At 38.9% G+C, this 19,633-nt stretch overlaps 1 protein-coding gene across 1 annotated transcript in view; it reads right to left on the minus strand.

The window, feature by feature from the left end:
- Positions 1-469: 469 nt before the first annotated feature.
- Mrc1 (mannose receptor C-type 1) overlaps positions 470-19,633 on the minus strand; it is a 97,813-nt gene continuing 78,649 nt past the window's right edge. The window contains exons 25-30 of the mRNA XM_052156861.1: positions 7,687-7,852; positions 6,633-6,782; positions 4,680-4,793; positions 3,999-4,163; positions 2,645-2,686; positions 470-1,477 (exon numbers count right to left, since the gene is read on the minus strand). Of these exons, the coding sequence (XP_052012821.1) occupies positions 1,224-1,477; positions 2,645-2,686; positions 3,999-4,163; positions 4,680-4,793; positions 6,633-6,782; positions 7,687-7,852 (891 nt within the window). The 3' untranslated portion in view covers positions 470-1,223. The remainder of the gene's footprint in view (positions 1,478-2,644; positions 2,687-3,998; positions 4,164-4,679; positions 4,794-6,632; positions 6,783-7,686; positions 7,853-19,633) is intronic.

Below are 19,633 nucleotides of genomic sequence, written 5' to 3' on the forward strand. Positions count from 1 at the left end.
TATACCTTTAAATTAAAAAAAAAAAACAAATAGAAGAAATCCCAGGCTCATAGATAAACCTGTGTCTAAAATAAAGAAGCAAAGAAACATAAGAAGTGGTGGAGGGATAACTTTGTGGGAAATTTGAAACCTATAAGATATTTCACAATTTACATAAAATGTTATCTAAGGAAATTTTGTAAATAAGAAGTCATTACTAAAGAGGAGGGTGGTTCTTTGAATTTCTCATTCCCAATAGTGGTACCTTGGTTTGTTGGATCTTAGAAGGTTGTGTAGCCTTTATTTAAAAAAAAAAAAAAAGAAAGAAAGAAAAGAAAATCTTCCATAATATTCAGCCAACTCGAGTTGAACTCAAGATGAACTCGAGTTGGCATTTCTCTACAAGTTGTTCATCTAGTTTGATAGTTAAATGTAAAGCAGCTAAATCTTATGTTCAAGCAAATTTATACTTAACAAGATCACAAAAAGCTAAAATACATATCATGTTTAATATTTATTTCACATTAATTCATTACATTAGTTAGATAATAAATAGCATTATTTATTATCTAAGTACACCCAGTTATGTAAATTTACAGGGTTTTTTTTCTTCACATAGTCACCTTCCTAATATACATACAACAGAACACATTTGCAATATTCAGCCTGTCAAACCGTGCCTGAGACAAACAAGATTCTTGGTGGGTTTATTATTCTACATGGGGATAAATACAGTTCTCAATAACTGACACGAATCAGTATGGCTGATAAAGAAACCGAGTACATTCATATTCCATCTGGGGTTATGTGCACTTGTTTATTTTAACCTGGTCTTCTAATTGTTGAATTACAATCCTGTGCATAACATATCTCTGGGAGGTCCTGAAAATACCCTGAGTGGCTTACATGGTTATTTCTACAGCTCTTGAAATCTGCAGAGTTGACGTGACACCGACCACCAGTGTAGAGGTGTTGAGACTGTAGTGCTGTGTATTCACCCAAGGTATCTTCAAAAGCGGTAATCAACAATCAACATTATTACCCCTCTTGTGTTTTTTGTTTCTCTAATCTTGCCAGGATAGAAAATGAGCAATTATTTTTCCATTAGGTGAAGAAAAATAGGCAGACCAATGCAACCCAGTGCTAACTTTTTAAAAGAAACAATCATATCAACAGAATTAACAAACCGAAAACTTTAGTTAAGACTTCATGCAATTCGCATATAAAACAGTCGCATTAGGATGCTAAATGACTGCATGCTCATTCTGTTCGATGTTGCCCATGAGATCTTTCATGTCACTTGTTCCTGGACTCGGATTACTGTTGAAGTAGAGAGTGTTTTCAAAGGTGGCCTCTTGAGGTATGTGCAGCACACGCCTTTTCTTATAAAAGAAATAGGCTGCAACACCAGCACCTATCACAATCAGGAGGACCACGATGACCACTCCCGCTGCTTTGGAAGAGCTCTTGGGTTGAGGATCCATTTTCCTCTGGTCAGCTGCAGACAAATGAAATCATTAGCAAACAAGTGGAGCACAGGAGGGGAGGGGGAGGAGTGCTGGCAGATGCTTGGTAAAGCAGCATGGCTTGCTGATCTTTCTGAGAAGCTTCGACACGTGAATGTTCTTTAAAATGGGATTTGTCACAAGATGTGAAGGCAGGCATCAATGAGACATAGAGGACACTTTAACATGTTCAGATGAGTTTTTGGTTAATAGAATAGTTGACCTCTTTATGTAACACTGGGGTAGTGCATCAGTTGGAATTCACACTTATCTCTTATCAAAATAATTAAATAATTGAAGGGTGGCTGGAGGGAAAGTTCAGTGGTTAGGGGCGCTCACTGCTCTTCCAGAAAAGCAGAGTTTGGTCCCCAGCATCTGCCTCCAGCAGCTCACAATTGTGTGTAGCTCTAGTTCCAGATCTAATGGTTTCTCTGGTTCCTTTAGGCACCAATGCATATGTGGCAGCCTGTCACGCAGACACACACACACACACACACACACACACACACACACAAGACACAAAGACAGCCCCACACAAACATATTACAAAAAACAAATCTTTTAAAAATAAAATAATAGTGTAAGACTGCTTGCAAACATACTTTCAGGAGATAAAGTGGTGGCGATGACATTGGTGGTGATTGGTGTAGCAATTACAAATAAAAATTTTAAACTAGGGGAAATTTATGATGGAATCTGAACTTCTGGATATAATTAATAAACAAATTTCATTCATTAGATCAATAAGGTGTTTATAAGCAAGCCACTGAAATCATTTTGAGTTCCTAAAACAACCACCAAAATAGGTAAAATAGGATTAGTTACCTAATTCGCATTGTCCATAAAGATGAAAACAAACTTTAAAAAAAAAAAAAAGAAAACAAAAAGAGAAACCTAGAAAGACCTTGAAGGAAATGTCTTTCATAGGATCTCATGAGGCAACTTTTTGTAATTAAGCAACATCTTCAAAAACTTTTTAAGATAAAAATACAATTTTGTTTTTCTTAAATATCATGAAAGGTAGACTGTGGCCTAATGATAAAAGTTAGCATGAGCATTGTACTGAAGGTGAGGGAGCAGAAGGAGGGATACTCTACGGCTTGTAAAACTAGCAGAATCATATGACTGATAGTGACCTAGAGGTTTCATGATGATCTTACCTTTGGTTGTAATAGATGAGTGTGTAGTCACAGGATCAATAACTGAAAGAAAGAAAATAAATGTTATAAAAATCCATAATAACTAAATGTAGATAAATTGTATTCAGGCCAGAGATGTATGACGTCTTCCATTGTTAACTGTGATGTGATCTGATGGGTTCTCATGTGATCTGATGCAATGTGATCTGATCTGATGTCATCATGTCATGTGACGATCTGAATGCCTGGATGGTGTGATTGATATTCATGAATATACAGACCTGGGTATATAAATAGGAAAAATATCTGTATCTTCAGCTATCTACTACCTATATACATAACTACCTATCTACCTGTACATCCACCCATATTTCTCTATGCCTTTCTATGTAACTGCAGCATCCTATGATGATGAGTTTGAATACGTTACAAGATTTGAGAATATGAACCTTCAAGCTTTATGTGAGCATTAATACAGCCAAATACCTACAAAATCCATGTATAGTCTTCACTAAGGGTTTTGACATTGGCACACCAAAGTCTAAATTGTTACAAGACATTTGACTGAAAAGTAAAGTAAGACACTAGCATTGGTCCAGAGACTGTAACCACAGCTCTATACCAAAGGGTTTGGAATCTTAAAGCAGAGTTATGAACTAAAAATCTATACAATTCCAAAGTAATACAACCTATTGAGGAAACAGAACTACATTCACTGCTTGCTTGCTTGCTTGCTTGCTTGCTGCTTGCTTGCTTGCTAGCTTGCTTGCTTGCTTGCTTGCTTGCTTGCCTGCTTGCTTGCTTGATTACAGTCATAGGAATAAAAGTCAAGGTCCTATCCATGCCAAGCAAGGGCTCTGTCACTGGACTACCCCAGGCCTCCTCATTTGTTTATCTCAGATTCCAATTAATAATTTTTCTTGGGAAGGATAATACGTTGAGTAGAATGGCATAAAGATACCACTCCAGTAGTCAGTGGCACGCAGAGGTCAACCAGTTGTTTTTCCTTGTGTGTTCTACCACTCAATCTCAGATGGAGACTGGACTGCTTTTTTATGACTTAATTCTCTGACTTCTTCTGATGTGGACTAGCGACTCCTCTCCCCTTTTCTCTAGTGCAGTAGCACTGTGGAGATAGACTGACCAGACTGCTTGCAACTTAGCAGAACATTAAAATATACCAATAAACCAAAGTTTGGCAGAGCTACCACCTTTCACTCAAAGCTATATGCGAAGATTAATTCTTCTGGCAAGACCAGTAAAAGGGGAAGGCACGCAAAGGATGCAATGACCCTCGTCCTGGGTCAGCACATTACAGTCAGAGAGAGATGGTGGTCTGCGAACATACAATCATAGTACAAAATGTTTAACTTACTTTTTGGCATTTTACAAATAAATCCTTTGTACGAAGTACAGTGGATATTATTCCAAAGGCCAGAAGATGAGGACAGAACTACACAATCATTCCGTTCACCAGAGGGATCTCCTGTTTTCCAGTTGACAAAGGAGACAGGATTGTCGTTCAACCAATTCCACTTTCCTGGTCATCAAATAAAACCAGCGAAAGCACAAGTTAAAAATAATCCTTTTTATGTTCCTCTCCTTAGCATGAAATGCTTAAGCCTATTGTCATTGTGTTATACTAGAACCAATGGTTTCTACAACTTTTATCAGGCAAGATGCTAATAGGAAATTGTCACAGAGAAGAAAAACAATGTATTTGTTAGATTGCTTTAGTTAAAATTTTATCTCTACTTAATGGAAAAATGTACAATCATCTTTCTCTAGCATTTTTATTATGGTAGAAAGAATAATAAACTGTTGTTTCAATATTTTTTAACAGCTATAGGAGAACATTTTAATTGGCAACTTTCAGGTCTAGACAATATGTAGGTCATTTAAGCTTTTGGTTATTGCAAATAAAATTTCCTTTAACTTTTCAAACTCACCACAGATTAATCATTATGTAAGGCAAGGCTTGCTGGAACCAAAACACTGTTTTCTATACCACATTTTTAAAATATTAGCTATTAAGCAATGGTTTTGCAAGAGTTACCTTCAACATTTCGGAACATTCCTATCCAAAAACTAGTTTTACTTTTTAGAGGTTCAACACGGTATGACAGAAAGCTGGATTCAGCAGCAGTCTCAATGGAAGCCAGGGAGGCACCTGCAAAGCATAAGATAATAGTAAGAGTAGCTAAAAACATTTTTGTGAACAGCCCTGATATTAAGAACAATAAATGGTTCAAGGCTCAGTACACTGTAGGAGTGTTAGCCCAGGGACATGCATGGAATTATTAAAAGACTAAAGAGAAAGCTGAACAACTGTCAGACAATGGACAACAGGAAACTCTCTGTCAATCATCAGTGTTCACTTTCATAGTAAAAATCCTACAGCTGAGAAATAACTAATATATTTTAAACAATTATGACAGTTTGTCTTGGACCTTATAAGCATTCTTTCTTGTAAATTCTAAAATTTTGTAAATTCTAAAAATTCTAAATTTTTCTAAGACCATAAAATAGATACTTCTGTTAACCCATTTTACAGATAAGAACAATTAAGCACACACATGAGTAATTCATTGTCTGGGGTTCCAGCACTAACTGACTAATCCTGGTTAGTTATGACCCAGGCATTCTGAACCTGGAGAGGTAATATTTTACCATGTGGGTATCCATCCTATAAACTGATTCTGAGTTATCCCCTCAATGATTGCTAATTGCATGCTTACTTAATCCGTCATTGAATATATACTTCACAGCTATTAGGCATTTTTTTAAATTACTTCTGACATGTTTCAATCAATGAGAATTGCTCCTTGTATCTGCTAGATAATGCAACACCTAAAACTGAAATTAAAGTTTGTGCAACGTCATTGTAAAATTAAAAAACAAATGCTTAAACAACATGTAAGAATTTAAAAAAAAATTTTTTTTGAATAGTCAAAGGCATATTGCAAGTCCTCTGCAAAACAATGGTAATACTTTCTTAGCCATGAACTTGCAAAGATCCAAGAAGGGCAGGTAGAAGAGGTAGAGAAGGAGGGAGGGAGGGAGAGAGGGAGGGAAGGAGAGAGGGAGAGAGGGAGGGAGAGAGGGAGAGAGAGTATGATCATGATAATATGCCCACAGCCTTTCTCTAGCTCTGCAGTATCTTCAAAAAGCCCAAAATCCCAACAATCACAGTGAAAGCCAACAATTCAGTAGTCACAGGGAGGTGTCAGAATAAATTTGGAACTCTTTTCAAATTATGAAATTCATTGTAATCCTCATGGCAACCACTAACAAAAAAACTAAACAGGAAATAACAGTTCCTTAGCTTAGAGTGGGACTGGAACTCAATAAGCTCACTGTGTAGTTCAGAAATCATAAGTTGAATGAACTATTGTAAGTTGGAGATTCTTTTTAATTTGAACATGGTATTGTGTGCTTGCTATCCCAGCACTTGGGAGGCAAAGGCAGGTAGATCAGGAGTTCATAGTTATCCTTGACTACTTTTCAAATTCAAAGCCACTAGAGTATGTGAGCCCTGTCTCAAAATAACTACAGCAAAGCTATCTTTGGCATTTTTGAGATTGAGTTTGATTTTGTCAGTTCTAAAATCTAAATTTATTATTGACAGGGAAATATTATGCTTTGAGTAACTTAGAATCAGAATGCTAAGTATTTAGATAGAGAATTTTTATGTCAACAAGAAGGCCTTTAAACCTAAATTCTTCAAAATTTTGAGGTTACAAAATTATAAATTACATTTGTCAGAAATGATGTTGACTATTCTGTTAATTAAAAAATTATATTTTAAAAATACACATGCAGTTGGGGATGTAGCTCACTGGCAGAGCTGTAGAGCACTTGCCTAGGAATGCCTTGTATTTGATCCCCAGCAACAGAAAATAATAGGAAAGTACTTTGATCCCTTATATTTTAATTTATAGCATTTTTAATATCATTGATCTAAAAATAGATTATTATGGGATTTTCTTTCAGGAAACGTGTCACTCACCCATTCGAAGGCATTCTAGGGAAGCTTGTCCCCAGCTCCTTGTAAAAGAAGATTCAATATAGTAGCAATGGCCATGGAAAGGAATCCACGCCGTCTGTTCCGACTCTGGACACCTTCCAGGCAGTTGTGGAGGTTCAGTAGCGGGGATTTCTGTAAGTAAACATGTATTTAAAGCATAATCAAAATAAGTCATAAATAAAAGCCGGGGTTGCTGCAATATGTGGAATCTCTTTTTATAGCTAAGGAAAATTATGTCCATTATGTACATTTACTGATGTTCGTTATTTAGAGCCACCATTTTTCCTGGGTTTTCATTTACTTTATTGTTTCAAATATACTTATAAAATAGTGGCCGTGAATCTTATTCCTCATAATTTGCAATTAGTGATGTTTAGCTTTTTGCAGTGGTTGTTGAGATTAAAGTTGGGAGTGGTGGCATATACTTTTAAACCCAGCACTCTGGAGACAGAGATGGGTGGAGCTGAGATCCAGCTTGGTCTACATAGCAAGACCCTGTCTCAAATAAGCAAAGAGACAAACAAATAAAAATGGTACAAGTTTAACAAATTATGTCAAAATAATTAGTGAAGTGGATTTCCTTGTCAAGCCACTCCTCTTCTGAAATTCTAAGTCCTGCAATGTCCTCTTAGTAAGGACAGCTGTGATAAGCAGCCCTAGGTCCATAGCTTCGCTGACTTAACTCAATCTGTGTGCATCCTGATGTAACTCTGCTGAAGCAGATGAGCTGTTGACACCAAAGGGAAGCCAACCTTCTTGGAGAATCTATCACTGTAGATTCCAAGGACAATTTCAATAACAACCATCTATCACGAACAAGTAAATCCTAGAAATGATGCAAATTTCTATCTCCACCATTTTGACCTGTGCATATTGGTTGATAGCCATGTCTGTCTTTTTGTTAAGTTGAACCAATGTTCTATTTTTCCTCTCAGATACCCAGGATACACTACTGGTTAATAAAGTCAGCAATGATGGCAATAGTTTATTTTAGACAACTTAAGATTCCCCAAGCCCCTATTGTATATCCAATTACCGTCTGATTTTTTGCAGAGAAAATAAAAACTTTCATTGCAATATGATGTCTTCCAGTAACCATCAACATCCATGTAAGCACATGCAGACTTAAGTTTGGGCTCGTCAGGACCCCAGTTAGTGTACCGCACTCTCCATTTATCTGTCCAAGTATATTCATTATCGGTCTGCACAAATAAAAACAATCATGACACTTCGGTCTTACTTCTCATAGAAAGCATGAAGGAAACAAGCAGGAAATAAGTATAATACTTAAGGCTGTAATTGAACACAGAACCTTGAATTGGGGGTTCTTGATAAATTATAAGTCATGCTACCAACTCAAATTCAGTAAAAGCATCCCTTCTTTATTGTATGCCGGGGAATCCTCTGGGTATATGCCCAGGAGAGGTATAGCAGAGTCCTCCGGAAGTGTCATGTCCAGTCTTCTGAGGAACCGCCAGACTGATTTCCATAGTGGTTGTACCATCTTGCAATCCCACCAGCAGTGGAGGAGTATTCCTCTTTCCCCACATCTCCACCAACACCTGCTGTCTCCTGAGGGTTTTTTTTCTTTTTTTCCCCTTTTTTTTATTCGTTATATTTTTTATTTACATTTCAAATGATTTCCCCTTTTCTAGCCGAAAGTCCCATAAGCCCCCTTTTCTCCCCCTGTCCTCCCACCCACCCCTTCCCACTTCCCTGTTCTGGTTTTGCCCTATACTGCTTCACTAAGTCTTTCCAGAATAAGGGGCCACTCATCCGTTCTTCTTGTACCTCATTTGATGTGTGGATTATGTTTTGGGTATTCCAGTTTTCTAGGTTAATATCCACTTATTAGTGAGTGCATACCATGATTCATCTTTTGAGTCTGGGTTACCTCACTTAGTATGATATTCTCCAGCTCCATCCATTTGCCTAAGAATTTCATGAATTCATTGTTTCTAATGGCTGAATAGTACTCCATTGTGTAGATATACCACATTTTTTGCATCTACTCTTCTGTTGAGGGATACCTGGGTTCTTTCTAGCTTCTGGCAATTATAAATAGGGCTGCTATGAACATAGTGGAGCATGTATCCTTATTGCATGCTGGAGAATCTTCTGGGTATATGCCCAGGAGTGGTATAGCAGGATCTTCTGGCAGTGAGGTGCCCAGTTTTTGGAGGAACCGCCAGACTGATTTCCAGAGTGGTTGTACCAATTTGCAACCCCACCAGCAGTGGAGGAGTGTTCCTCTTTCTCCACATCCTTGCCAACATCTGCTGTCTCCTGAATTTTTAATCTTAGCCATTCTGACTGGTGTAAGGTGAAATCCCAGGGTTGTTTTGATTTGCATTTCCTTAATGACTAATGAAGTTGAGCATTTTTTAAGATGCTTCCCCACCATCCAAAGTTCTTCAGGTGAGAATTCTTTGTTTAATTCTGTACCCCATTTTTTAATAGGGTTGTTTGGTTTTCTGGAGTCTAACTTCTTGAGTTCTTTATATATATTGGATATTAGCTCTCTATCTGATGTAGGATTGGTGAAGATCTTTTCCCAATTTGTTGGTTGCCTATTTGTCCTCTTGATGGTGTCCTTTGCCTTACAGAAACTTTGTAATTTTATGAGGTCCCATTTGTCAATTCTTGATCTTAGAGCATACACTATTGGTGTTCTGTTCAGAAACTTTCTCCCTGTACCGATGTCCTCAAGGGTCTTCCCCAGTTTCTTTTCTATTAGCTTCAGAGTGTCTGGCTTTATGTGGAGGTCCTTGATCCATTTGGATTTGAGAAAAGCATCCCTTCTTAAAAGTGATTATTTCATTGCCATCTTTAGGTCTACAACCTGGAAAGTATTTTGGCTTTTTAAAATGGATTTTTAGGTTAAATTTTCACTTTTTCTTTTTCTTTCTTTCCTTTCTTTATTTTTTTAGAGAAGAGAGGAAGGGGAGAGAGTTTTGGAAAATGTGTGTGTGTGTGCATGTGTGTGTGTGTGAGAGGGAAAGATGGGGGGATAGAATGAGAACACAAACTTAGGTGGTAGAGATGAAGATAATCCCTTGAATGGAAGGTGTTGGGGGAGTGGAAAGCATGAGCAAAATTATATGTATGAATAAAAAAATGAGGAAAGGAGTTATAACTGATGGTTTTAAAAAAGACAATTGGTAAGAAAAGAAGAGAGTGACTAAAGAATATGTGTCTTATTCCATAAAACCACCTTTGTTTTCAGGTTCTCATGGCAAAGATGTCAGATCCTCATAACAATAAAGTGTTTATCTTACTGAAATTAAAGTAACATCCATAGCATCGAATCCTGAAATAAAGCCTCATTTGTTCTCATGATCTTGTTCTGCTGCTGAAACACCAATGGTAAGTGATAGCTGAGAACATTTACCCTTGTAGACTCTAGAGGAGCCGGGGGGTCTTGATACGACCTCAGTAGCCTTTCAACTATGTGGCTCATGCCAGTTTTTAAAAGCTGGTTATTTCACTCCATTTCCACATTTGACATATTTTCTTTTTAAATTTAGACAAATAAATGAATGATCACATCCAAGCTAATTAGAAATATAAAATACCATTTGTCTATAATAGTATACAATCTAAAAGTGATTTTATAAGTAATACCTAAGTATAGTGTTATAAAACATTAGCCAAGATTTTCTCTCTGGTGGCTGAGCAGGTGAGTACAGCCAGGAACTCAGGGAACACAGGAGAGGCAGAGCAGCTGGGACAGGGTTCGTCCAGGCTCCACCTGCACCCAGGAGCTGAGCAGCACCACAGCACTCCGTGCCAGGGGAGAGCACGTTGCCCAGGGGTGCTGAGGCAGGCTTCCAGGCCCACAGGAGGGACCAGCTCCAGCCAGAGACAGCAGGACCAACGAACACCAGAGAAAGAGAGATGGTGAAAGGCAAACATAGGAATGTTACCAACAGAAATCAAGACAACATGGCACCATCCAAAGCCAATTCTCCCACAACAGCAAGTCCTGGATACCCCAACACACCAGAAAGGCAAGATATGCATTTAAAATCACAGCTCATGATACTGATAGAGGGCTCCAAAAGGACATAAATAACTCCCTTAAAGAAATAGAGGAGAACACATGTAAACAGGTAGAAGCCCTTAAAGAGTTACAGGAAAGCATAAACAAACAGGTGAAGGAATTGAACAAAACCATCCAGGATCTGGAGGTTCTACCTCTAATATAGAGGTAGAAACAATAAAGAAATCACAAAAAGAAACAACTCTGGACATAAAAAAAAAATCTAGGTAAGAAGTCAGGAGTCATGGATGCAAGCATCAACAACAGAATACAATAAATACAAGAGAGAATCTCAGATGCAGAAGATACCATAGAAAGCATTGACACAATAGTCAAAGAAAATGCAAAATGCAAAAAGCTCCTGACCCAAAACATCCAGGAAATCCAGGACAAAATGAGAAGACCAAACCTAAGGATTATAGGTATAGAAGAGAGTGAAGATTTGCAACTTAAAGGGCCAGTAAATGTCTTCAACAAAATTATAGAAGAAAACTTCCCTAACCTAAAGAAAGAGATGCCCATGAACATACAAGAAGCCTACAGAACTCCAAATAGATTGAACCAGAAAAGAAATTCCTCCCATCACATAATAATTAAAACACCAAATGCACTAAACACAGAAAGAATATTAAAATCAGTAAGGGAAAAAGATCAAGTAACATATAAAGGCAGACCTATCATAATTACACCAGACTTCTTGCCAGAGACTATGAAAGCCAAAAGATTTGGGGGCAGATCATACAGACCCTAGGAGAACACAAATGCCAACCCAGGCTACTATATCCAGAAAAACTCTCAATTGCCATTGATGGAGAAACCAGGGTATTCCATGACAAAACCAAATTAATATCTTTCCACAAATCCAGGCCTTCAAAGGATAATGAATGGAAAACACCAACAAAATGAGGAAACTACACACTAGAAAAAGCAAGAAATTAATCTTCTTTTAACAAACCTAAAAGAAGAGAGACACAAAAACATAACTCCACCTCTAATAACAAGAGTAATAGGAAGCAAAAATCACTTCTCCTTAATATCTCTTAACATCACTGGACTCAATTCCCCAATAAAACAACATAGACCAACAGACTGGACACATAAGCAGGACCCAACATTGTGTTGCATACAGGAAACTCACCTCAGGCACAAAGACAGACACTACCTCAGAGTAAAAGGCTGGGAAACAATTTTCCAAGCAAATGGTCCCAAGAAAAAAGCTGATGTAGTCATTCTAATATCGAATAAAATTGACTATCAACCTAAAGTAATCAAAAAGATAATGAAAGACACTTCATATTCACCAAAGGAATCGACCAAGATGAACTCTCAATTCTGAACATATGCCCCAAATACAAGAGCACCCACATTCATAAAAGAAACTTTACCAAAGCTCAAAGCACACATTGCACACCACACAATAATAATGGGAGTCTTCAACACCCAACTGTCATCAATGGACAGATCAGGGAAACACAAACTAAATAGAGAAACAGTGAAACTAACAGAAGTTATGAATCAAATGGGTTTCACAGATATCTATAGAATATTTTATCCTAAAACAAAAGAATATACCTTCTTCTCAGCACCTCACAGTACCTTCTCCAAAATTAACCATATAATTGATCACAAAATTGACCTCAGCAGATGTAAGAAGATTGAAACAATTCCATGCACCTTATCAGATTACCACAGACTAAGGCTGGTCTTAAATAACAACAAAAACAACAGAAAGTCCATATAAACATGGAAACTGAACAACATTCTACTCAATGATAACTTGGTCAAGGAAGAAATAAAGAAAGGAATTAAAGACTTTTTAGAATCTAATGAAAATTAAGGAACGACATACCCAAATTTATACGATACGATGAAAGCAGTGCTAAGAGGAAAACTCACATCTCTGAGTGCCTTCAAAAAGAAACTGGAAAGAGTATACATTAACAGCTTAACAGCATAGCAGAATGTTCCAGAACAAAATGAAACAAATACACCCAAGAGGAATAGATAGCAGGAAATAATCAAACTCAGGGCTGAAATCAACCAAGTTTTTCTTTAAAAAAAAAAAAAAAAAAAAAAAACCCTTAGCTAAAATAACCAGAAGGCACAGAGAGAGTGCCCAAATCAGCAAAATCAGAAACAAAAGGGATACTTAACAACAGATACTGAGGAAATCGGAAAAAAAATCACCAGATCCTAATACAAAAGTCTATACCCAACAAAAGTGGAAAATCTAGATGAAATGGACAATTTTCTAAACAGATACCAAGTACCAAAGTTAAATCAGGATCAGATAAATGATCTAAATAATCCCACAACCCTAAAGAAATAGAAGCAGTCATTAATAGTCTCCCAACCAAAAAACAAAAACAAAAACAAAAACAAAAAAAACAAAAAACAAACAAAAAACAAACAAACAAAAAAACAAACAAACAAAAAAACAGGATCAGATGGGTTTAATGCAGAGTTCTATCAGAACTTCAAAGAAGACCTAATAGCAATACTCTTCAAACTATTCCACAAATTGGAAACAGATGGAGCACTATCCAATATGAAGCCACAGTTACTCTGATACCTAAACCACACAAAGACCCAACAAAGAAAGAGAACTTTCAACCAATTTTCCTTATTAATATGGATGCAAATACTCAATAAAATTCTTGCCAACCAAATCAAAACACGTCAAAACAATCATCCACCATGATCAAGTAGAGTTCATCCCAGGGATGCAGGAATGGTTCAGTATACAGAAATCCATCAATGAAATTTACTATATAAACAAACTCAAAGAAAAAAACCACATGATCATTTCATTAGATGCTGAGAAAGCATTTGACAAAACCCAACACCTCTTCATGATAAAAATCTTGGAAAGATCAGGAATTCAAGGCCCATACCTAAGCATAGTAAAAGCAATATACAGCAAACCAGTAGCCAGCATCAAATTAAATGGAGAGAAACTTGAAGCAATCCCACTGAAATCAGGGACTAGACAAGGCTGTCTGCTCTCTCCCTACCTGTTCAATATATAGTACTTGAAGTCCTAGTCAAAGCAATTCAAGTTGAAAAGGAAGAAGTCAAAGAATAACTATTTGCAGATAAGATAGTATACTTAAGTGACCCCCAAAATTCCACCAGAGAACTCCTAAACCTGAAACTTCAGAAAAGTGGCTGGATATAAATTAACTCAAACAAATCAGTAGCCTTCCTATACTCAAAGGATAAAGAGGCTGAGAAAGAAATTAAGGAAATGACACCATTCACAATAGTCACAAATAATATAAAAATACCTTTGTGTGACTCTAACCAAGCAAGGGAAAGATCTGTATGACAAGAACTTCAAGTGTCTGAAGAAATAAATTGAAGATCTCATAAGATGGAAAGAGCTCCCATGCTAATGGATTGGCAGGGTTAATATAGTAAAAATGTCCATCTTACCTAAAGCAATATACAGATTCAATGCAATCCCCATCAAAATTCCAACTCAATTCTTCATAGAGTTAAAAAGAGTAATTTCAGACTCTCGCGGCGGCAGCAGCGGCAGCAGCGGCAGCAGTGGCTGCTCCAGCTGAAGGGCCATCAGCAGTGGAACCAAGGCGTCACAGGGACCAGTTAGGCCCTGCGCCCACGACCACTGACCTTCGCTGACCAGCCGGACAGCAAGCAGCTGCAGTTGTGCGGCGCCTTTCCTGCACGGAGGCCACTTCAGAACTCGGCCTCCCACCAGTCAGGAGAGGAGGATCCATCTTGGTTCCGTACTCCAGGAATCGGACAGACTGAGGTACACAAACATAATCCGAGGCCAACACCGCGGTGGTCTGAGCCCGACGGGCGTTGGCCTGCACCCAGGCCCTGGGCGGGTCGGGGGGCCATCGGGGTGCCAACCCAACCAGGAGGTTTTTTGCCCAGGCCTGCGAGCGCGCCGCCGCCATTTTGCCTGCAGGACGACAGAGAGCTCAGGCGGGCAGACCTGTAACAGGCATAGCCTAAGGCTAACAAAGCGGGGGTCCAGGCCCCAAAAGGCACAGGACTGACCCCAAGAACTGGGCGGCTTGGTGGGCCATCTGTGAGTCAACCCGCCCAGGTGTTTGTTAGCAAAGCAGACTCTCCCGGCGCTTTCAGGGAGCGCCGGCGCACACGCCCGCCATCCTAGTCACCTGGCAAACCCAATTAACAGTCAAAGCCATAGGGGAACTTTGCTCGGACCTTGGCCTCACAGGCTTTTGCCTGGACTCAGGGACTGGGCGGCCAGGCTAACCTTGTGTGCGATAGCCCGGTTGGCAGATCGGCTGCCCAGCGGAGTGAGCGGAACTCAGGGGAGGTCACAGTAGCATACACCGTCGGCACTCCCGGGGAGTGCACACGGGCTCCATCTGCTCCACAGACACAATCTGGGGCAAGGCCTCAGGCAGAAGGCCTTAGCTCTACTCTCTCCGCTTCCGGATCCAGATCAGCCTGGGCGGCAGCATTACATCTCCAAGTCCTGCAAGTGGCTAGCTGGGCTTCCGGGCGGCCAGCTGGGAGAAGTCAGTGTGCTCCAGTGAATCCAGCGGGCCCCAGCGGGAGCCTTCGGGTGCCTGCTTTGGGATCTGAACAGCCTGGGCAGCAGCACACTGTCTACAAGCAGTGCAGGAGGTAAGCTGTGCACCAGAGGCCAACTGGGAAGGGGCAGCTTGCACTGGTGAGTCCAGCACTGACAAGATAAACTAACACCAGTGAGATCTAGATGGCAAAAGGCAAACGCAGGAACGTCACTAACAGAAATCAAGGCAATATGGCAACATCTGAACCCAATTCTCCTCTACCAACATGTCCTGGATACCCCATCACACCAGTAAAACAAGATTTGGATTTAAAATCACTGGTCATGATGCTGGTACAGGAACACATGAAGGTCATACGTAAAGAAATTCAGGAGACAATGGATCAAAAGGTAGAAGCCCTTGCAAGGGAAACACAAAAATCATTGAAAGAAATCCAGGAGAATACAAAAGCCAACAAGGAGGAAATGCAAAAAACACTTAAAGAAATACAGGAGAACTTTGCTCAACAGGCTGAGGTCATGAAAGACGAAACACAAAAATCTCTTAAAGAAATACAGGAGAACTTTGGTCAACAGGCTGAGCTCATGAATGAGAAAACACAAAAATCTCTTAAAGAATTACAGGAAAACACAAACATGCAAGTGAAGGAGCTAAGCAAAACCATCCAGGATCTAAAATCAGAAGTAGAAACAACTAAGAAAACTCAAAGGGAGACAACTTTGGAGATAGAAAGCCTTGGGAAGAAATCAGGGGACAGAGATACAAATATCAACAACAGAATACAAGAGATAGAAGAAAGAATCTCAGATGCTGAAGATTCCATAGAAACCATGGACTCAACAGTTAAAGAAAATGCAAAATGCAAAAAGCTTGTAACCCAAAATATCCAGGAAATCCAGGACACAATGAGAAGACCAAACCTAAGGATTATAGGCATAGAGGAGAGTGAAGATTTACAACTTAAAGGGCCAGCAAATATCTTCAATAAAATTATGGAAGAAAACTTCCCTAACCTAAAGAGAGAGATGCCCATGAATATACAAGAAGCCTACAGAACTCCAAACAGACTGGACCAGAACAGAAATACTTCCCGTCACATAATAATCAAAACACCAAATGTTCTAAACAAAGAAAGAATACTAAAGGCAGTAAGAGAAAAAGGCCAAGTAACATATAAAGGAAGACCTATCAGAATCACAGCAGACTTTTCACCTGAGACTATGAAGGCTAGAAGGTCCTGGGCAGATCTCATGCAGACTCTAAGAGAACACAAATGCCAACCAAAACTACTATATCCAGCAAAACTCTCAATCACCATAGATGGAGAAACTAAGATATTTCATGACAAAACCAAGTTTACCCAATATCTATCCACAAACCCGGCCCTAAAAAGGATAATAGGAGGACAACACCAATACAAGGAGGGAAACTTCACCCTGGAAAAAGCAAGATAGTAACCTTTCATCAAACCCAAAAGAAGTTAAGCATTCAAATTTAAAAAATAACGTCAAAAATGATAGGAAGTAACAATCACTATTCCTTAATATCTCTTAACATCAATGGACTTAATGCCCCAATAAAAAGACACAGACTAACTGAATGGATACGTAAACAGGACCCTACATTTTGCTGCTTACAGGAAACACACCTCAGGGTCAAAGACAAACACTACCTTAGAGTAAAAGGCTGGAAGACAATTTTACAAGCAAATGGTCTCAGGAAACAAGCTGGAGTAGCCATTTTAATATCAGATAAAATTGACTTTCAACCCAAAGTCATCAAAAGAGACCCTGAGGGACACTTCTTGCTGGTCAAAGGAAAAATACAAAAAGAAGAACTGACAATCCTGAACATCTATGCCCCAAATGTAAGGGCACCCTCTTTTGTAAAAGAAACTTTATTAAAACTAAAAGCACACATTGCACCTAACACAATAATTGTGGGTGACTTCAACACTGCACTTTCCTCAATGGACCGATCAGGAAAACAGAAACTAAACAGGGACACAATGAAACTAATTGAAGCTTTGGACCAATTAGATTTAACAGATATATATAGAACATTCTATCCTAAAACAAAAGAATATACCTTTTTCTCAGCACCTCATGGTACCTTCTCCAAAATCGACCATATAATTGGTCACAAGACAGACCTCAACAAATATAAGAAGATCGAACTAATCCCATGCCTCCTATCTGATCACTATGGAGTAAAAGTGGTCTTCAATAGCAACAGAAACAACAGAAAGCCCACATACACGTGGAAACTGAACAATACTCTACTCAATGATACCTTGGTCAAGGAAGAAATAAAGAAAGAAATTAAAGACTTTTTAGAACACAATGAAAATGAAAACACAACATACCCAAATCTATGGGACACAATGAAAGCAGTGCTAAGAGGAAAACTCATAGCCCTGAGTGCCTCCAAAAAGAAAATGGAGAGAGCATACATTACCAGCTTAATGACACACCTGAAAGCCCTGGAACAAAAAGAAGCTATTTCGCCCAGGAGGAGTAGAAGGCAGGAAATCATCAAACTCAGGGCCGAAATCAATCAAGTAGAAACAAAGAGAACCATACAAAAAATCAACAATACCAGGAGCTGGTTCTTTGAGAAAATCAACAAGATAGATAAACCCTTAGCCAGAATGACCAAAGGGCACAGAGAAAGTATCCAAATTAACAAACTTAGAAATGAAAAGGGAGATATAACAACGGAAACGGAGGAAATCCAAAAAATCATCAGATCCTACTACAAGAGCCTATACTCAACACAACTGGAGAATCTGGAGGAAATGGACAATTTCCTTGACAGATACCAAATACCAAAATTAAATCAGGACCAACTAGACCATCTAAACAGTCCCATAATGCCTAAAGAAATAGAAGGAGTCATAGAAAGTCTTCCAACCAAAAAAAGCACAGGACCAGATGGCTTCAGTGCAGAATTCTACCAGACCTTCAAAGAAGAGTTAACACCAATACTCTTCAAACTATTCCACAAAATAGAAACAGAAGGAACACTACCCAATTCCTTCTACGAAGCCACAATTACGCTGATACCAAAGCCACACAAAGATCCAACAAAGAAAGAGAACTTCAGACCAATTTCCCTTATGAACATCGATGCAAAAATACTCAATAAAATTCTTGCCAACCGAATCCAAGAACACATCAAAACGATCATCCACCATGATCAAGTAGGCTTTATCCCAGGAATGCAGGGTTGGTTCAATATACGGAAATCCATCAATACAATCCACTACATAAACAAACTCAAAGAACAAAACCACATGGTCATTTCATTGGATGCTGAAAAAGCATTTGACAAAATTCAGCATCCCTTCATGCTTAAAGTCTTGGAGAGAACAGGAATTCAAGGCCCATACCTAAACATAGTAAAAGCAATATACAGCAAACCGGTAGCCAGTATCAAACTAAATGGAGAGAAACTTGAAGCAATCCCACTGAAATCAGGGACCAGACAAGGCTGCCCCCTTTCTCCTTATCTTTTCAATATTGTACTTGAGGTACTAGCTCGGGCAATTCGACAACATAAGGAGGTCAAAGGGATACAAATTGGAAAGGAAGAAGTCAAACTATCATTATTTGCAGACGACATGATCGTCTACCTAAGTGACCCAAAGAACTCCACTAGAGAACTCCTACAGCTGATAAACAACTTCAGCAAAGTGGCAGGTTATAAAGTCAACTCAAGCAAATCAGTGGCCTTCCTATACTCAAAGGATAAGCAGGCTGAGAAAGAAATTAGGGAAATGACCCCCTTCACAATAGCCACAAACAGTATAAAGTATCTTGGGGTGACTCTCACCAAACATGTGAAAGATCTGTATGACAAGAACTTCAAGACTCTGAAGAAGGAAATGGAAGAAGACCTCAAAAAATGGGAAAACCTCCCATGCTCATGGATCGGCAGAATCAATATAGTTAAAATGGCCATTTTGCCTAAAGCACTATACAGATTCAATGCAATACCCATCAAAATCCCAACTCAATTCTTCACAGAGCTAGAAAGAGCAATTATCAAATTCATCTGGAACAACAAAAAACCCAGGATAGCTAAAACTATTCTCAGCAACAAAAGGAAATCTGGGGGAATCAGTATCCCTGACCTCAAGCAATACTACAGAGCAATAGTGTTAAAAACTGCATGGTATTGGTACAGTGACAGACAGGAGGATCAATGGAACAGGATTGAAGATCCAGAAATGAACCCACACACCTATGGCCACTTGATCCTCGACAAAGAGGCTGAAAACATCCAATGGAAAAAAGATAGCCTTTTCAACAAATGGTGCTGGTTCAACTGGAGGTCAGCATGCAGAAGAATGCGAATTGATCCATCCTTGTCTCCTTGTACTAAGCTCAAATCCAAAT

This window comes from Apodemus sylvaticus, chromosome 14 (assembly GCF_947179515.1).
Source record: "Apodemus sylvaticus chromosome 14, mApoSyl1.1, whole genome shotgun sequence".
NCBI lineage: Eukaryota > Metazoa > Chordata > Mammalia > Rodentia > Muridae > Apodemus > Apodemus sylvaticus.